Source organism: Rana temporaria, chromosome 5, assembly GCF_905171775.1.
Source record: "Rana temporaria chromosome 5, aRanTem1.1, whole genome shotgun sequence".
Taxonomy (NCBI): Eukaryota; Metazoa; Chordata; class Amphibia; order Anura; family Ranidae; genus Rana; species Rana temporaria.
Genome location: NC_053493.1, coordinates 115,715,954 through 115,736,438, shown reverse-complemented (window position 1 = coordinate 115,736,438; position 20,485 = coordinate 115,715,954). Strand labels below are relative to the sequence as shown.

The 20,485-nt window shown below is 39.7% G+C and overlaps 1 protein-coding gene across 1 annotated transcript in view; it reads left to right on the top strand.

Annotated features, from left to right (window-relative positions):
• The window catches only part of NEK11 (NIMA related kinase 11), a 340,812-nt gene that overhangs the window by 158,244 nt on the left and 162,083 nt on the right, over positions 1 to 20,485 (top strand). Inside the window, exon 6 of the mRNA XM_040353041.1 lies at positions 6,765 to 6,891. Within this exon, the coding sequence (XP_040208975.1) occupies positions 6,765 to 6,891 (127 nt within the window). The remainder of the gene's footprint in view (positions 1 to 6,764; positions 6,892 to 20,485) is intronic.

Genomic DNA, 20,485 nt, shown 5'->3' with positions numbered 1-20,485 from the left:
AGCATGCGCGGGTTTCCACGGCGACAGGTAAGTATACATACTCTCGGGTTTCTCGGCAGGAAAACCTCACTACGAGAAAATAGAGAACATGTTCTCTATTTTTCTCGTCTACATTCTGGGCAGTTTTCTTGACGAGAAACCTGAAAGCCATGTTCACACGCTCGGTTTAGCTATGCCAGCAGTATTCTTGCTGGTTCTTGCTGAGAAAACCGAGCGTGTGTACGAGGCTTCAGAGCCAGTTTACACAGGGGCGACTCATCAGGCGACTTAGCCGCCTGACAAGTCGCGCTCCATTCTGTACTATGGAACCGTTCTAATAGGAGCCACTCAAGTCGCTCCGACTTAGAAAAAGGTTCCTGTACAACTTTAAGACGACTTCAGGGCGACTTGCATTGACTTCAATACAGTCAAGTAATTTTGCAAGTCGTCTCTGAAGTCGTGTGCAGATCCTCTTGCCGAGTCGCTCGCCCCTGTGTGAACCGGCTTTAAGGGTTCCTATGCTATAGTAGAACATGCATTACTGCAACCTACATTGAACACCATATAAATGTTAGTGCATTGTAGTGCCATCCAGTAGCACCACAACGTACAATGTGTTGCCGCATATCACAGCATACAGTCAAGCACAACTGTACATTTTGGCATACTACATTGCTTAAAATGGTGCATGTCTGTTTTTTGGTCTACTCTGCTGGGTTGGCAACCTGTTCAAATGAATAAGCTGCTTTAACACAATGCACGTTAATGCAAGTGCTATAACGCAACATCCAAGAACTGAAAGGTGTGAGTGGACTCCAAAAGGGCAGTAGAAATTGATTTGGACCCTGCCTCTCTCTTCCTACATCAACAGTTCAATTTAAATTTTCCAAGCAGGCTTAAATTTTATTGTTGGCTGTAAGAAGGAATTTGTATTGGCTTTTTTTTTTTTTTGCATCAGATTTATGTGTCTGGAGTGAATTGGTTCAGACTGCTTGGATCAAAAATAAAATACATAATTTGTAGACTAATCTCCTTCCATCCGTCTTTTGACTAGAGTATACGTTTAAGCTAAAACCTGTGCCTAGGTCCACTTAAATTTACCTTCACTGATAAGAACAGACTATAATGAATTGTGGAAAACCAGACTTTTGTGCTGCAAAATATAATCTTTCATTATTTCACATGATCTGAATACTGATAACGCTATTACGCTGCAGTCTTGATAACAGAAGTTGCCTAATTAAGATGTACTCATAACAATGACTCTGTCTTGGGTTGTCCCGTGTTCATGTATCATGTATTTAAAAATTATTTGTTGCTAAATTTATGTAACTATGTACAATTATTTTTGCACACGGAAATCAAATTGTTCGAAATTGGTTTTGGTGTTCCTCCCTTCAGCAAGTCAATTTAGCAGATGGATAAGTCAGTGAAGCAGCAAATGAAATAGAGCACAGAGAAATGTGTATAAAATGTGCACCAAAGAGTTTTAGCTTCTGATAGGTAACACTTGTAATTTGAAATACAGCTAAATAAACTAAATGTGCAAATGGATGGGAGAAATATTAGATCACAGGCCAAGATAATTCCCATGGAACAAAATAAAGGAGGTTACTTGGCACATTTCTAAGTGAAGGTGACAGTATTGCCTTAGTATATAAGTCTTGCCTTGCAAGACAGGACTGTGTTCATTTTCATGTCAATTACCATGTCCCAGTGAAGCCTCTTGGATATGGGTCCCATGCTGTAGATGGGGGTTTCAGCTCTTATCATCCATTCAATCTTATCCCTAGGGCTGAATTCACACTTCAGCGTTTTGAATCGTGGGCAGATTTGCCGTGAATCTGCCCGTGATTTGAAAGCACTGATGTGTGAATGACAAATCGCAGGACTCGCATTTGAGATGCCATTCATTTAAATGACACCTCAAATTGCATTGCGGATCTGCCACCATTGTCACTGCAATTGCGGCAACCCGCATCGCGGAAAGCACGTCGCCCAAAAGTAGCTCCTAAACTTTTTTGGGCCACATGCTTCCCGCAATGTGGGTTGCCGCGATTGCAGTGCAATTCATCATGTGACAATCGCAGTAGACCCACACTGAGATTTGAGGTGTCATTCATATGAATGGCATCTCAAATGTGAGTCCTCCAATTTGTCATTCGCACATCTGCACTTTTAAATGGTGGGCAGATTCACTGTAAATCTACCCGCAATTCAAATTGCTGAAGTGTGAATGCAGCCTAAGGCCTGCTGCCTTTTCTTTAACCATCAACTACCAGAGACATTTAACCATTTGCCATCTGGGCCAACACTGACACTCTGCTCCTACATGTAAAAATAAAAAAAAAATTTGCTAGAAAATTACTCAGAACCCCCAAACATATATGTTTTTATAGCAGAGACCCTAGGGAATAAAATTATGGTTATTGCAACTTTTTATGTCACATGGTATTATCGCAGCAATTTTTTTAAACGTGCTTGTTTTATGTATTAAAAAAGAAAACCCACTAAAGTTAGCCCAATTGTTTTGTATATAGGTACTCCTCACTTAAAGACCAGGTTCTGTTCCAGCGACCAGGTTGTGAAACGAATTGGTCGTTAAATGAGGAGCCACAAGTAATCAATATTTTAAGCACTCTTAAATACTGTACTGTATTCTGAAAAAAAAGGTCTATACACAAAACTCCAATACAATAATGTTGTTTTAATTTGCAGAAGTACAGAACACAAAAATATAAACAACAAAAATACTGTACTGTACAGGATACAATGATGTATAGTGCCCAAAAAGTAAATGTATACAGTAGACATTTTAATCATCAAATTTTTCAAAGGGTGATAGTGCTTCAGGGTCATCTGTGTCATCATTGAAATTCAAATTGAAATTAACAGCAGGGTCATCAGTGCCAAAATTGGAGTTACCAGCAGGGTCATCAGGGTCATCATTGGAGTTACCAGCAGGGTAGACAGTTTTATCATTGGAGTTACCAGTAGGGTCATCAGGAGTTGTAGATGAGGGAGAAGACAACAAGGAAATTATAGAACTAGTAGGGGTAGCTTGCAAGAAAAATTCTGTTAAGGTGCTCTGCTTTGTAATTTTCTTTTTTTCATCATAAATGTCACGATACCATTGCATAAGTTCCTTCATCTGCCTTTCCACTTTAGAGAATCTTTCAACATTTGGGTACATACTCTCTAATTATAATAAAGCTGCATTCGCTTTTGAGAACACGCCAGCTAACCCCCTGACTGTGTACTTCTTCCATTGTTTCCGCTTTAAGCGTTTTTTCCATATACCCTGCATACACTTTTCTGTTATTCGCTTCCAAGCTGATGCAATGCTTTTTATGCAGTGTAAAATGTTGTAAGCTTTCAAAAAATCACAAACGGTAACTTCATCATTTTCAGTTGCTACTACAGCTTTGGAAAAGGTGTTATGGAAATAAATAGTAGGCCTTGAATGTTGCTATTGCACCCCGATCCATGGGTTGTAGGATAGCAGTTGTGTTTTTAGGCAGATACACTACTTCTATGTCTGGATGTAGTTCATCAATATGTTGGGGGTGGTCTGAGGCATTATCAAGCAGGAGGATAATTTTAAAGGTAACACCCTTTTGCTGACAATAACGCTTGACCGAGGGTATGAAACAGTTGATTAACCAGTTGATGAACCAGTCATCAAATAAAGCTTGTCATCCATGTTTTGCCTGGCACTTACCTGTCTCGGTCAAAGCTGTCCTCCGAGTCCCAGGCCGGACACCTGAATAGTGGGCGACAGTGGTGACAATAGAAAGATTTGTGCAATGCATGAATCTATCTATTTTTGATTGACGGGGGTGAAGAAGAGAGGGGGTGGCGCTCCTGCGCCCACTATGGATGCACCACCACTGCTTGTAAGATAGCCTTTCTTTTGGCTATCACTTCAGTCAGATGGGTTTCTTTTACATAGACCAAGGATTTTTTGAGACCAAGGACCTCCTGTTTATCCAAAGTACTTTCTGACTTTTACCTTAATGCGGATATTGTGTTACCTTTCCCGTGTCCAATACCTTTTTTCCTCAAAGAGATCTATCTGCATTGCCTGGATGTTTTGAGGGTTTACCTCTCAACTACTGCTTAAAAAGATTCTTTGTTCCAGAAGATCCTAAAATAGGTTCTCTGGCTTCCAGATCTACAATTTTTTGGTGGATTTGACAAGTTGTGCAGGCCACCATCTCACAATAAATTCTGCTCCACCTGAGAATGGACTGCTTCTACGTTCCACATGGCTGATCAATCTGCCTCTGCTGATGCTAGTTTTGGTCAAGTTCTGAAAGTGGCTCTTTGATGCCTTTTGGTTTTCCTTTTGCTTTAGATGTATGTTGTTTAGGCTGGTTCACCTGTGTTTGCTTTGGTGTTCTCGCCCCTTTGTTTGGACTGTGCCTAGGTTGCCTAATTATCAGCAAGCTGTGTCCCTTGAAGGACATAGCGCCCTCCCCACCTATGCTATCATTCTTTTTTGTGCTGCTCATTACAACTGAGCAGGTGTAAGGTGGGAGGGGTTATAGCCTCAAGGGGGATGGTCTTCAGTTTTCTTTGTGCCTAGTGTGCATTTCTCCTCTAACCCCTCCTTTCAGCCTCACATCCAATCATTGTCCAAATCTTTTCACCTTCACTTCTGTAACATTTCCAAATATGCCCCTTTTTAACCAATGCCACTTCCAAACTATTAATTTACTAATTTGTTATCTCTGGCCTTGAATATTGCAACTCCCTTCTCATTGCCCTACCATTAAACAGGCTATCCCTCCTTTAGTATATTATTAATGCTACTGCTGGACTCATCCACCATACCAAATGCTTAGAGCGGTTCACACTTAGGCAGCATGACTTCGGGGGCGACTCAGAAAGGCGTCCTGAAGACGACTTCAGAGGTGACCTGAAAAACGACCTCTGTATAGAAGTCAATGCAGGTCGCCCCGAGCCGCCCCCGAAGTCGTACAAGAACCTTTTTCTAAGTCGGAGCGATTTGCGTCGCTCCTATTAGAACGGTTCTATTGCATAGAATGGGACGTGACTCGTCAGGCGGCTGAGTCGCCCCAGTGTGAACCGGCTCTCAGTGTCCACCATTATTGTCTACAAATGCCTCCACTTGCTTCCAATCCCTAATAAATAAAAATCAAAGTACTGTGAACAACATTCAGAGCCATACACCACTCTGCCCCCAGCTAAATTACCAACCTCCTCTCAAAGTATCACCAAACAGTTTGGTCTCGCCAAGACCTCCTGCTCTCTAGCTCTTTTCTTACCTCTTCCAGTGCTTGTCCCTAGGACTACTCCAAAGCCTCTACCATCTTGTTAAACTCCCTACCTCAACATTTACGACTGTATCCTACTCTATTGGGTTCATTTACTAAAGACAAATGGACTGTTCATCTCAAGTGTAGTTGCTTCAGAGCTTAGTAAATGAGGTAAAGCTTTACTTTACAAAGAATACTCAACAACATGCAAGGGGGAAATAAATAATATTTGCTTGCATATGATTGGATGATGGAAGTCAGTCAGCAGAGCCACTGCTCCAAAAGTGCACAGTCTATTTGCCTTTAGAAAATCAACCCCTATCTGTGTTTAGGCAATCCCTGAAAACCCCTCACTTCAGGGAAGCCTTTCTCACCTCTACCAACTAAGGGCGAGATTCACAAAAGGGATACGACGGCGTATCTGCTGATACGCCGTCGTATCCCTATTTCTATCTATGCGACTGATTCATAGAATCAGTTATGCATAGATATCCCTTAGATCCGACAGGTGTAATAGCTTTACACTGTCGGATCTTAGGATGCAGTACCGCGGCCGCCGCTGGGGGGAGTTTGCGTCGTAAACCAGCGTCGGGTATGCAAATTAGCAGTTCCGGCGATCCACTAAACTTTTTCCCGTCGTTACGTCGCCGCAAGTGTTAGTTTGCCATCGCAAAGAGAGGGCAAAATTACTACACCATGTAAAAGTATACCCGTCTTTCCCGCGTCGCTTTTGATTTTTTTTTACATTTTTTTTTCCTGGCGCAAGTCTTTTTTTCAAGTCGCGATTCACCAAATGTCGGCGCGTCGTAATTTCGCGCAAACCACGTCGGGAAATTTGCATCCGGAGCATGCGCAGTACGTCCGGCGCGGGAGCGCGCCTAATTTAAATGGTACCCGCCCCATTTGAATTGGCCTGCCTTGCGCCGGACGGATTTAGGATACACCGCTGCAAATTTCCAGGTAAGTGCTTTGTGGATCGGGCACTTAGACAGAAAATTTGCGGCGGTGTAACCTAAATCGGTTACGTTACGCTGCGCCCGGACTACGTGAATCTGGCCCTAAAGTTTTATCTTTGTCGTACAACCCATCCCCACACAGTTACTACATTTTTTAACACTTGTCCTTCCCTTTTGATTGCATGCTCTCACGATTGGGGCACTCCTTATTCTCTAGTCTTGAATTATATGGTAACTGTACTGTCTCTCTTTGTTTTATAAACTGCTGCACTAACTGTTGGCTATAAAACTTTTTTGTACTGTTTTTAATTTCTATAAACATTCTATTTCCTTTCCTGAGACCTACAGATTTTAATGAAAATAATTAAAACAAAATATGCAGTGATGGTAAATCCTAATTATGACTCTTTGCTAAAGTACAAAAATGCATTATGGATGTGTTTACACAGCTCAAATTGCCATTTAACATGATACAATTATTTTATAATATACATAGCACCCTAGCACATATGTTGTTTATTTTATTATTTATTCCAAATGTTTCCAGGGGATTTTGGGGTTTCTTGCCTTCTGATGGGATCCAGTGACCTGGCAACAACTTTCACCGGGACTCCATACTATATGAGCCCTGAAGTCTTGAATCACCAGGGATACGATTCAAAGTCTGACATTTGGTGAGTAGGCGTTGATCAGAGTGACTGAGAAGTGTAGATTTATTCTCTAGTGCAAGGTTTTATGCTCATTCCCAACATGATGACAATAATAGGGACAAAGAAGAAATTTGTGTTTGTTTGTAGCCAATTAACATAAGCTTAATTTATGTGCATGCTATTTACTAGATTTCTTACTTGCTAATGTTTCAAGCTTCCAGGGACCAGTTGCATGCATAGTCTTATGATAATGGGATAATGATAATGACAATGTCTTGGGTGCACTTGCAACAACACAGTTGAGTACTGTGCGTAATACTTTATTTATTATCACTAACAGATATGGGTTCAGGACAAGCTTTCAGGGATCTACCCCCTTCTTATTGGGGTTCTGTTTGGACTGAGAATAAGGGGTTCGTCCTGAAAAATTAACGAAAAGCATTTGACTTATTGTCAAGATGCATTGTTCTTTCTGACGGTACATCTGGTTATCATGGTGGACCCTGTATGACATACTATTTCTCCGGCGGTAGATGGAGGGGGTACCCCGACCCCCTCTCCGTCTGTTCTCTCCTGTGTGCGTTCCCTCTCCCGCTCTTTTCTTTTTCATTCTTCCTCTCTCTTCTCCTTCTTTATCTGAGTCTTACTGCATAGCGGTTGTGGAGCTGGGGACTGACTAGAGTAGTCGGCTCTGACCTCCGGACCATCATTGACTTACTGAAAGATTAGGATATAAATAGCACCTAAGACCCTGCATTTTCAGTTGGTTCTGATAGATTTCCAGACCAGTAGATGGCCAGTATAGAGAATGGAATTGGTTACAAAATTAATAGAGAGACCACTACACTCTTCAATTTTGAACTCTGATTGTTATGGAAACTTTGTATTACAGTGTTTTTTTTTTTTTTTTTTACTTTTTGGAATTTGTGTACAACTGTATGATATGCTGCAAATGAAACCTTTTTCCTATTTTGCTATAATACACTTTATGTTTGTTAAAAGCCTATAATAAAATATTTATGCAACAAAAAAAGTATTATGAACAGTACTTAAATTAGATACTGGTAATGATAATAAATATTTGACTGGGACATTCATTCTAAATTATAGAGGTGTATATGGCTCTAGTATTATTGTACCCATTTCTGCATTTTATTGTAGTTTTCTTTGCTTAATTGTATAGTATACAGTATTTTTAGAGTATGATTCTGAGCCCCTTAGTTTATCTAGATCCTTCTGTGTTGGTTAAAGCTTATGATCCAGGGGAAACTGAGAAAATAGTGTGAAACAATGGGCAAAACAGCACAAATGACATACACTGTATGCTGTGATCCCTCATTAGCAGTTTTTGTCCCCCCATAACATATTTTTATCACCTGTTGATCCTACCAGCAGTTCCTTTCTGCTGGCCAAGCTGTCTAGGAAAAAAGGAGATACATGGGTTGGGCAAACCATTTAACACTAAGGTGCTTGAAGCTGTCAGCATCCATTAGCAGCAACCCACTTTATATATGCTGTTACTTAATAAAAACCTCAGATACAACAAGAAGCACCTGCAACCTTTCTTTTGTTTACAATGGTGCTTCAAACATAGTGGCCAGAACCAGCAGTTCCCTGCTGATGAGGCCCAATAGGCTGAAACAGTGCTGTCACATACCTGGTGGAGATCGAGCTGTAGAGGGGACTTCTCTTGCACCTCCTGTCCAACACCCCTAGTAGTGGTGACAGGGAGTGGAGGACACAGAGTGGCACGAGGGCCGCTGTAGCAGATGGCTCTGGTGGGGTCTTGGCAGGTGACTGGAGAGCGCTGGGCCGGAACTCAGAACAGGAGCCCGTGTCGCTGGATCAGCAGCTGGAAGCGTAGCCGTAACATGAGCCAGGTGGTCATCAACAGCCAGACAGAGCAGAGGCAAAGATGAGACACAGGCCAGGTTCAGTACACAGTCGGGCAATGAGGCACAGGAACATCAGGCAGAAGCGGAGTCAAGCACAAGCCGGGGTCACAAGTAGGCAGGCGGAGATCAACAGGTCAAGATACAGGAAACTGGTACAGATCGGGTAAACAGGCACTAGGTGAAGAGACCACTCAGCAAAATATACATGTTACTGACAGGTTTAAATAGGCGGACTGGCGCAATATGCGCACGTGTGCGTGCACCAATACGCTCATGCATGCGCCAGTACATGTCTTTTCTTGTGCATCTCTGAGAATGTCCATGCCTGTGCACCACTGCGCGCTTGTTACCCAGGTTTCTCTTACAAGTGCTGTTCACAAGTAACTGTTCTGGTTGAGCAAAGGCCATGTGATTACATCTTGTAGGGGTAGCATTCACATACCCAGTTGCAGACTCTAGACGCGCCCAAAAAATGTCATCATTGTACACTCATTGTATTCACCTTTTCCATTTAATTATAATTTTCCTGGTGAATTTTTTTTTTTCTATTTTATTAGTTACTATTTAAACTTTTTTTTTCTGTTTTTGTTTGCTTTATTCATTAATATGTTTAAACCTTTTACATATATTTACAGATATCACACTGAAAAAAGTGCAAAATTGAAAAAACCTACATTACTTAATTTGTAAATAACTTTGCAATGCTTTGTACCAAAATTATAATTATCGTGTTGTTTTAAACTAACACTGCTCCAAAAAAGAAGACCTTTAGTTTAATTGTATTATGTTTAGTTAAAGTGGATGTAAACCCAAATTTTTTATTTTATTTTTTTGATGTCACAATGTAGAGAATAAGATTTCCTATCATCTGTGCCCAGTCTTGCCACACATATTTAATCCAGCTCTGAGCAATCCATTTTTATTGTTCAGTGAAAGATTAACAGACTTCCAGATAAAAACCTGTCTAAATAAAAAGTCCTTTCTGTCCCCTTGCTTCGAGTGACAGGGTTTTTACATATCTTGTGCACTAGCTTGGACACATGCACATTCCTGGATGTTTATCATAATATGGGGGGTGATCCACAGTTCATTGTGAGAGGTACATTATGTCACTCAAAGCAAGGGGACGGAAAGGACTTTTTATTTAGACAGGTTTTTATCTGGAAGTCTGTTAATTTTCACTGAACAATAAAAGAGGATTGCTCAGAGCTGGATTAACTCTGTGTGGCAAGACTGGGCACAGATGATAGGAAATCTTATTCTCTACATTGTGACATAAAAAAAAATTTGGGTTTACATCCACTTTAAGGTTTTGCAAAAAAAACAAATCATTGTTGCAGGACAGTATTCATGAAAAGAAAGCCTTGTTGGTCCCTAAAAAAAAAAAACAATACATGTATATGTATTACGTTGTTATCTTAAGTAATGACAAAATGATCGTCGGAATAACAGGCTCATAGCAGAAAGTGGTTATAGGAGTGCCATGTAAAACTTTTGGAAAGAGTTATTTGAATATATTTCTCAGGAAGCATTGTCTGAAAATCTTCCTATTTTCCTTTATATTCCAATGCAGATAAAACTACTACTGAAAATCTCCTGCATATGTTAGCTCTCATTTTAGAGAGCATGTAAGAGACATGCAGTAACATTTCAGGATCTTTGCACAATCAATATGAGATAAAGTGGTAAATGTAGACTTATAAAGATGTAGTTGTCTATACAATTTCACATAAACACCAATCAGTATATTTTGGAATTCAGTGTGCTATCCTAGAAAAAACAAAACGACTACACAGTCAAATATATAACACTAATAGGTCAAGCATGTAGAATAATTTTTGGAAATGTGAATTCAGGTTTACCCACGTAGTGCTAGATTCTGATGTCCCAGTTGCCGATGCGATTAATCATCATCCATCCATCTTCACTTTGTGGGGCCTCAGGGTGATCCAGCAGATGGTATGTCTGGAGTTCAGGTACGCAGTACTAAAATCCCTGTGCACCTGATGCTTTCTGCACAGCAGTTGTTTACAAATCTATATGAATTTAATTACATAATTGGAATGATACACGTACATAAGTAGTTCACTTAATAATGTATACAAACTTTATAGCTGAAAAACGGCAGAACAGAACATGATTACATATACTCCAAGTTTAATTACTGAAACAAATAAAAATTACTTATAAATATGAATAAAATACATTGTTGCATTAAATCATAGCAGAAGTATATTTTCTATAACTGTTTTACAGGTTACCTAACTTCTCCCAAAATTGTTTCCAAAGTATATGAGTGTGCTTTTGTGACAATTGTGTTGAAGTAAAAATGCATGTGCATTTCACTTGTATTTGGAGATTTGTTTGAGATGCTTCAAAGTTCCTTTAGGACGGGTTCATACAAGTGCAAATTGGATGCGGGTTCCTTGCATTCATAGTTAGTCAGGTTAAAAAAAGACACAAGTCCACCCAGTTCAAGCATAAAGAATAATAACAATAATAATATCATACAATCCCATATACGGTACCCACTTCTATACTCACAGTTGATCCAGAGGAAGGCGAAAAACCCCAGCAGAGCTTGATCCGATTTGCTACAGCAGGGGAAAAAATTCCTTCCTGATCCCCCAAGAGGTGATTGGATATTCCCCAGATCAACTACCTATAAATGTTAGTACCCAGTTATATTATGTACATTTAGGAAAGAATCCAGGCCTTTCTTAAAGCAATCTACTGAGCTGGCCAGAACCACCTCTGTAGGGAGTCTATTCCACACTTTCACAACTCTCACTGTGAAAAACCTTTTTGTAATTCCCAATAGCAGAAGATTGTAATTGGCTCTTTATGGAGATTTTCACATGAACGCTGTGCGTCTTTTGGTCAGTTTCAGGTCCGAATTTAGCCCAAAATTTGGGCAGAAATCAGACCTGAAACAGTGAATGAGGATTGAGGACGCACGTGCTCATATGTGACCCCAGCCTTAATGATGCATTTGATCTTCAACTTGTGACATGTTTTACCAAATGTAGATATCTATTATATGACGAGGAACTACACAGGGTGTGACAGTGAGAAGCCACATTGGTATGTGCAGTGATGTGCTCTGCAAATGTAGTAAACATAATGACATACCAACAGAAAGTTGTTCTAAGCCCATGACCTGTGAACCCTTCAAACAGCAGAGATAAAGCCAAGAGGTCATTAGGTCCTGCTGCTATGCCTGTTCAGTAACCTCAAATCTATTGAGAAAACTAAAGACCCGATGGGGTTAATGTACCAAAGGAAATAGACTGTTAACTGTCCAATTTTTTTTATTAACAAATATTACCAAATATAAAATCAACGCTAACTGTTAGGATTCGTGTACACACTGTCTAATTTGACCATCAGAAAACGCAAAAAAAAAGCTTTGGCAAAAAAATGGCAAGAGCTCCTAAACTCAAGTTTAGGAGCTGTAGTGTACATGAAGGCTTAAAATCTCTCACACCCCAGTCCATAGAAGTAGAATGTATACCATGATTTCCACACCGTCCTTACTGGTTTCAGGTCTTTAGTAGTGTTCCACTTGATAAGATGATTAATTTCAAACAAATTAAAAAAACATAGGGCCAGATTCACAGAAGAAATACGCCGGAGTATCTACTGATACTCCGGCGTATTTTCAAATTTGCCGCGTCGTATCTTAATTTGTGATTCACAAACAAGATACGACGGCATTTGGCTAAGATCCGACAGGCTTACGGCTTCGTACGCCTTCGGATCATAGGCTGCAATACTTTGGCCGCCGCTGGGTGGAGTTTGAATCGTTTTCCTGCGTCGGGAATGCAAATTAGCTTTTACGGCAATCCACGAAGGTACTCGCGTGTGTTACGTCATCGCAAGTCGTTTTTTTCGTCGCAAAGTTAAGCCTGCTTTTTCATGGCTTAACTTTACACCAGCCATGTTAAAGTATGGCCGTCGTTCCCGCGTCGAATTTAAAAAAAAAAAATCCGGCGTAAGTACGTTACGCACGTCGCCATTCACAAACACGTCGGGGCGCCGTAATTTCGCGCAAAGCACGGCGGGAGCATGTACAGAACGTTCGGCGCGGGAACGCGCCTAATTTAAATGGTACACGCCCCATATATATATATATTCCCAAAAAGGAAATTTAAACATTGACACCCACTTTGAGGAAGGGGAGGAAGATTTTTCCAGAGTTGGTGTTAAGGCACAGAGGAGAATTACGCTAGAGTCTTATGGAAAGCTGTTTTTGAAACATTGAACAGTAAGGGTGTACCAGTGATGGCGGTGTGGAATCCATTGTCTACATTATTATAAGGGGTTCAGGATCGCCCAGTGGCACTGTTACGGACTGGGGTGTGAAGGATTTTAACGGTTATGCCGCGTACACATGACCCTTTTTTGGGTTCTAAAAAATGACATTTAAGGGTCTAGAAAAAACAACGTTTTTTCCAACCCGATCATTAAAATGGCCTTGCCGACACACGATCGTGAAAAAAAAAATGCTCTAGCAAAGCGCGGTGATGTACAACATGTACGACGGCTCTATAAAGGGGAAGTTCCATTCGGATGGCGCCACCCTTGGGGCTACTTTTGCTGATATTGTGTTAATAAAAGACGATTCACGCTTTTCAGTCTGTTACTGCGTGATGAATGTGCTTACTCCATTACGAATGGTAGTTTTACCAGAATGAGTGCTCCCCTCTCATAACTTCCTTCTGAGCGTGCTTGTTTTTTTCACGTCGTTAAAGCCTACACACGACCATTTTTTACAACCTTAAAAACGACAACGTTAAAAACGTAGTGAAAAAATAGAGCATGTTTGAAATTTTTAATGCCCATTTTTTAGATCGTGAAAAATGCTCTGGAGCCCACACATGGTTGTTTTTAATGACATAAAAAGAAAACGTCATTTTTTAGAACCTGAAAAACGGTCGTGTGTACGCGGCATTAGTGCTGATATTATATTTGTTGTCTTTCTCTGCTGAGATTGCAGAGTCTTTTCTCTGAGGGATTGACTTTTCTAGTCTCTAGTGCGCTAAATTTAAAAATAATGTATGGAAAATTGCTTGTTGATCCTGCCAGGAAATGCAATGCACTTGTAACTTCTTATGACTTTGCCTGTGCTGCACTGAAATTTCAAGCATGTTGTCAGTCCTTTGCAGTTCTTCCATTAGAATACAGAACACCTAACTCATATGTTATGGAGATGTGGAAGTGTTCTTTAATAAAGATAAGAAGCGAGCAGTCTGCTGTGACAACCCTGCTTCTGAATGGATAAGGTGCAGTTCATCAATTTGTGGCCAAAAGTGTTTTACTGTCAGGATCAATTGGTAAAAACAGAGGGAAAAAGCCTATAAATAAAAAGTGAATGCAACCACTACATCTAAGGACTGGTAAGCTGCAATATATTACATTTTAATTTGGCTGTTTTAATACACTTTAGGAAATTAAGATTGAAATGCATGGTAACTGGAGAGTTGGGATTTCCCAGAATCTGGAATAAATCTCTGGGAGGGTTCAATTAATTTTAGTACTGTAACTTTAACCCTAGTTTTTTGCATTTCTTTTTTTTTTTCTTTTTTTATTCAGGGCTTTAATGCTATCTTTATTTTGAATAAAAACAAGTCAGTATCTATTAGATGTTGGATAAATGATTAAGGGGTCCAATGGACTCCATTACCAGGTCATTTTTTTTGGCAGTGGGGATAGGCCATGTAAGTGCTTGTAACCCCCTCCCCCCACCCCCCAATTCATGCACAACACTTCTTGGGAACTGGAGATGAAGAAGTACTCGGTTGATACTTTAAGGCTTCATGTACACTGGCCTACTTTTACAGCGACCATGTTAAAATGCAAAAAACTGCAAAATCACGGCACATTTCTGCAGCGTTTTGCATTTTTATTTTTTTTTTGCATTTTTTTCTGCGGCTTGTGGTTAAAACTTTCCTATCCTGAATGCGATTCTTCCGAAAGGGAGGTTGAAGCTCATTGAAACATAGCAATTCCTAAACTCTGCTACAAGATTATTTGTACATTGAAAAATAATAGGCTTTTATGGAGTTGAGTTTAGGAGCTTTGGCAAAAAAAAGCCAAAAGCTTCTAAACTCAAATTTAGGAGCTGCCAGTGTAGGCTAGTGTACATAAAGCCTAAAAGACGTGCCTCAATGTTTTTTTCTTTTATAGCCTTGGCTCATTTTTATCATAGCACAGTACAGCTTACACTGGAAGCACTCTTTCTATGGTGTTGACTAGATGCGAGCCTGTATTCTATCTCTGCTGGGTGGATATTCTGTAGAACAGTGTAGGATATTTCTTATTTGAAAAATAAAAACTATAGAAGATAATGTAAAACTTTATTAATGGGGATTTAGCATATAAGGGCTGCAGACTGGGAATATAAGGTGGACATTTCTCAACTAAAAACCAACTGAGGAACATTTTCCCTAACTTTTTTTATTTTTTTATTTACCTATATTTATTTGGGGTGGCCTATTTTGTATTATCATCTATGTTAGGTTTTTCAATGAATTACTCTTATCGCAGATCTAGGCTTCCAATACATTATGGATAATACTAGACATACTTATTTTATATAGGTAATTCTTGGGCACACACTGGAAAACAGATATTGCAGATATTGTATTTTTTATAAAGTTGCTTACTGAGATTTCCTTTTTCTTAACTTTCCTGCTTTAAAATTGCTTAGTTGAATTTTTATATAGCTCTCCTAAAAAAAAAAATTAGGAGCTATTATTCCACTTACTAGCTTGAAAAAATGGCAGATTAGTATTGTTATGATTTCAGCTTTTTATTGGTTTATTTATATTATTTCTACTGTTTATTAGAACTCTGCAGCCAAAAGTAGATTATTGCGAGCTTTTAGCATGAAAACTCATGGCTGTTTATTTAATGGACTGATGATTAGTGGCTTAGAGTCCTCCATGCATCTGCTGCATTATTCCAGTCATTTTATAAAATTCTACATAATTATGAAGAAATGTTAACATCTGCATAAATAATTGCAGTGCTCTACAAAAATATATATGTAAATGAAGCGGAACTTCAGAAAAAGAAGAGTTTGTATTTGGTCAATCATACTTGGTTTGGGGCCACAGACTCCTCCCCGTCATCTTTTATGTTTTTAATAAATACATAACTTTAATTTAGAAGTTTGCTTGAAATAACCAAGTGTTTATAAAAGCAGATTGTAATAACATATGCATGGTTAATTCTAGGATTCAGAAACTGGGCTACATAGTGCAGCTGTCTTTCTTATTTTTTATCTTTGATTTTTTTTAAGCTTTCAATCATAATATGCTTCAGCTGCATCATTATGGCATCTTCAGTAAGTTAAAGGTTGACTTAGGTGACAGGTTCATGTTAGTTGCATATAATTAAAATATACGTTTTTAAGTAATTGGGATTCCCATACAAAGACCAAACACTGTTTATAGCAAAGTTTAGTGATAAATATTCTGGCTATTCTTTAAAGGGTAAGTTCACCTTTACAGAAAAATCTGTAAGGTGAACATCACAGGACCCCTCTCTCATCCCCCCGGTCCCGCTGACCTGGAGCGTGGCGATCACCCGCACTGACATACCGGGGCACTGACACACCGGGTCACCGCCTCACCGGTTCTGGGCTTAGAAATCCCCTCAGCTTAATCTCCAAAACGTACCTCGTCACATGGGTGGCGCCGACCAATCAGAAGCTGCATAGCCTGTCCTATCACCATGGACAAAGAGAGGAGAGAAAGCCATGGGGATTTCAAATCCCCCGACTGGTAAAGCGGCTATCCGATGTGTCAGAACGAACGATTGCCAGACTCCAGGTTAGCAGGACCAGGGGGGATGGGGACAGGGTCCAGTGTAAGTTCACCTTACAGATTTTCTATATAGGGAACTTACACTTTAAGTTGGTAATAATTTTGGTGAGCAGATGATGTAATGTTGTAGTTTGTGTCCAAATATTTAGAAAATGTAACACCTTAAAGTGGAAGTAAACTCTCCTATTCATTTTCAGCCACGGAAGCTACCATCTTGGCCTTTGTTTGATCTGCCACTGCTATGATGCTGCACATGTGATCAGTTATGACAGTAGCCATTGGATGGTTGGACAGTTTGGTTGAGAGCACAACCAATGTGACAGCTATATACCCGGCACGTGATGGGAATGTAACTTTTTTAAACTGTTAATTCGAAGAGTTTACTTCTGCTTTAACTCGATGCATCCAGTTTACACTCCCACTCCGTATTAGCTCAAAATATATTACTTCACTCACATGAACCTCCGCCAGAATAATCAAAAGTCATATCATATCATAAATCCAGTACCAATATGTTTGTCCATATGTGTGGCATGGCTCATTTAGGCCCCTTTCACACTGCCGAAGTTGTGTGATTTTGACGCAATTTTGGCATGATTTTAGCGCGATTTCAGGGAATGCCTGTGCAAACTTGAGGTCTATGGACCTCAACTCACATCAAAGTCGGTCCAAAGTAGTACAGGGACTACTTTGAAGTTGGCGTGACTTGAAGTCGCACAGGTATGAATGGTTATCATTGGGAATCATGATGTACAACTTGTCATGCGACTCTGATGTTCAAAGTAGTAGGAAAAGTCACACAAGTCTGAAAAAGGCCCAATGCCGCGTACAGTACACACAACCGTTTTTCGGGTTCTAAAAAATGAAGTTTTTTTTTAATGTCATTAAAAACGATCGTGTGTGGGCTTCAGAGCATTTTTCGGGTTCTAAAAAATGGGCTCTTTTTTTCACAACGTTTTTAACGTTGTCGTTTTTAAGGTTGTAAAAATGGTGGTGTATGGGCTTTAACGACGTGAAAAATCCACGCATGCTCAGAAGCAAGTTATGAGATGGAAGAGCTTGTTCTGGTAAAACTACCATTCGTAATGGAGTAAGCACATTCATCACGCTGTAACAGACAGAAAAGCGTGAATCGTCTTTTACTAACACAAAATCAGCTAAAGCAGCCCCAAGGGTGGCGTCATCCGCATTGAACTTCCCCTTTATAGTGCCGTTGTACGTGTTGTACATCACTGCGCTTTGCTAGAGCATTTTTTCACGCTCGTGTGTAGGCAAGGCCGTTTTTTATGATCGGGTTGAAAAAAACTTAGTTTTTTCTTGACCCTTAAAAACATCATTTTTTAGAACCCGAAAAACGGTCGTGTGTACGCGGCATAAGACTAAATTAGAAATAGACTGCAACCAAAATGTTTAAAGATGATAAACTGTTTGTTTTGTCTAGGGATGAACACAGCGTCTATACTTACCTTCGATCCTCTGGAAAATGGCACTCCCCACGTCCAGTGGTGGACTTTCCCTGATGTCTTCATGTCCAGAGCCGGTCTATGGGCATGATGATGTCAGGAACATTCCACCGTACAAGACTGCTGGACTGCGGGGGGGGGGGGGTCAGGAGCCAAAGAGACTAGTCTTGCACTAGGAGGATGGGAGGATACAGTGAGTATATCTTGGCTCTCCGAACCCCTACCCCCCCTCCGGCCGCAGACATCTCTTCGGAAGGTAACTTCCGGGTATCGCCACTCGGTCGCTGTGATTGAAAGACGTCACTCCGCGCATGCGCGCGGGAGCAGTCAAAGCTGCCATTGACGGTTTTATGAATGACTGTTCTCAGTGCGCCTGCAAATATCTCCTAAACCATGTAGGTTTAGGAGATATTGCAAATACCTACAGGTAAGCCTTAATTTAGGCTTACCTGTAGGTAAAACAGGTCAGAGAGGGTTTACTACCGCTTTAATGATATACACATTTTTTTACTTGTTCAATTTTATCTATTTAGGGATTGTATTTAAAAAATTGGTGATTTTTTTTCTTATAAAAATAAAATGCAGGGTGACATTTTCATGAAACTCATATTATTTCAGATAACTATTGTAACAGACTGTATTCATGTGTGGGCTGGATTTCTTCCAGGTGCTTTTCTACCATTTTGCTTTCTCTGAAGCTGGTTAAATCTAACATTGTAGCTGAAATTAGAAATCTAAATATTTCCATTTAAATATTTATTTAGAATATATTTATTTAAATATTATTTAATATTATTTCTATTCCTACCTACTATTCCTACTAAACCTATCTATTCATACTAAATATGTATTTATATAATTTATATACCTGCCTACTAAATATTTCAAGGCTATACAATCAAAACAATCAAATCATTAAACTGTTGCTCTGAACACAAAGTATTATTGAGAAGATGGGAGGCACAGAATAATGATATCGGTGAGCTTTGCTTCCTGAAGTTAAGGAAGTCAGGAATTTTAATGATGAGCAGACACAGTATGGGAAGAGGAATCTTGTGGATTTATATTTTATTTATGTTTTATTGTTACTTTCTTTTATTGTTATGTATAAACCATAGCATTGATTTGTTGTCAGTAACTGATGTTTGAGTTGTTTATGCTGTCTTTCATTATTGATTGAAAACATTTCAGTGATCATACAAAATGACCCTAAAATTGACAAGTCTGCCAGTTGCCAAAATCTGATGCAGGCAGGGGTAGCTGTTCCTCTGCCTGTGATCAGACTTCAACATTGTAAATTTGGAAAAATTCACAAAATGAGAGGCTGCAGTAGGGGGCTAATCTGTGTACAGATACTTGTGTAAAACTGTGCCAGCATCTCAGGCCAGGAAACATATTCATGTTCTGGCCAACTCTTGATTAAAGATGGCCCCATCCTTCTGGAGAGAAAAATAGATGAAGGCATTGTTATGGAAGATAATGTGTAAGGGCTGTAAAAGTACTGTGGAAGTGTTGTATTAAAATGTCTAGTATGCTTTGCAATATGTGTGTCGTGGAGGCATTCTACGTCCCAATGGGGAGATTTACCTTCACTTTCTGTCCCATTGTCATGTTTTCAGCCAAAGCCACAGGTGTATAGAGAAATCTCTGTTTGCACAAATCCTTACATTAAAACACCACTGTTTGCCTGATGAAGTAGCTAAACACTCTGAAATATTAAGTACACTGTCAACAATAGATGGCTCTGTTTTGAGCTTATGTTGTGCCAGTTAAATTGAACGTTCTAAGATCTCTGGCTTGTGATGTCTCTGGCTGTGTATAGCGTACTGACATGTTCCCTGAACACAGATTTTCTGTTATTGGAGAATTTGTCTGTGACAGACTCACCCGGGACATCCCCGGACCCTCTTATGTCTAAAATCATCCTATGTCCACTAGAGGCATAGGATGACTGAGAAATTATATCTTGGACTACCTGAGATGGGATTATTATGTAATTATTATCCACAATATATTCCAGGATATCTGTAAAGAACTATTTACTGTTTGTTGATTCTGAACTCGACGGGTTAATTGTAAGAGTGACTCATTCATAATGTTGGGACACATACTGTTAGATGCTAATTTCACCAACTCCAGCCATCTGTCTGTTCTCTGTGCTAATTGACACTGCTATTGTGTGAAGATGTCCTGTGTTTACACCAATGATAATGTGTATTGTATAGCAGGTGATTCAGGAGACGTGACGTCTACCCTGAAAGGTCATATCTATGAGTCACCTCGTCTGGGTAAATGATTAGTTAAAGGAGTTGTAAAGGAAAGAAAATGTTTACCTAAAATTAATGTCTGCAAGGTAGACAGACAGGATAGTGTAATGATTCTGTTAAAAAACTAGGAAATACCTATTAAATTCCTTCATCTATATCAC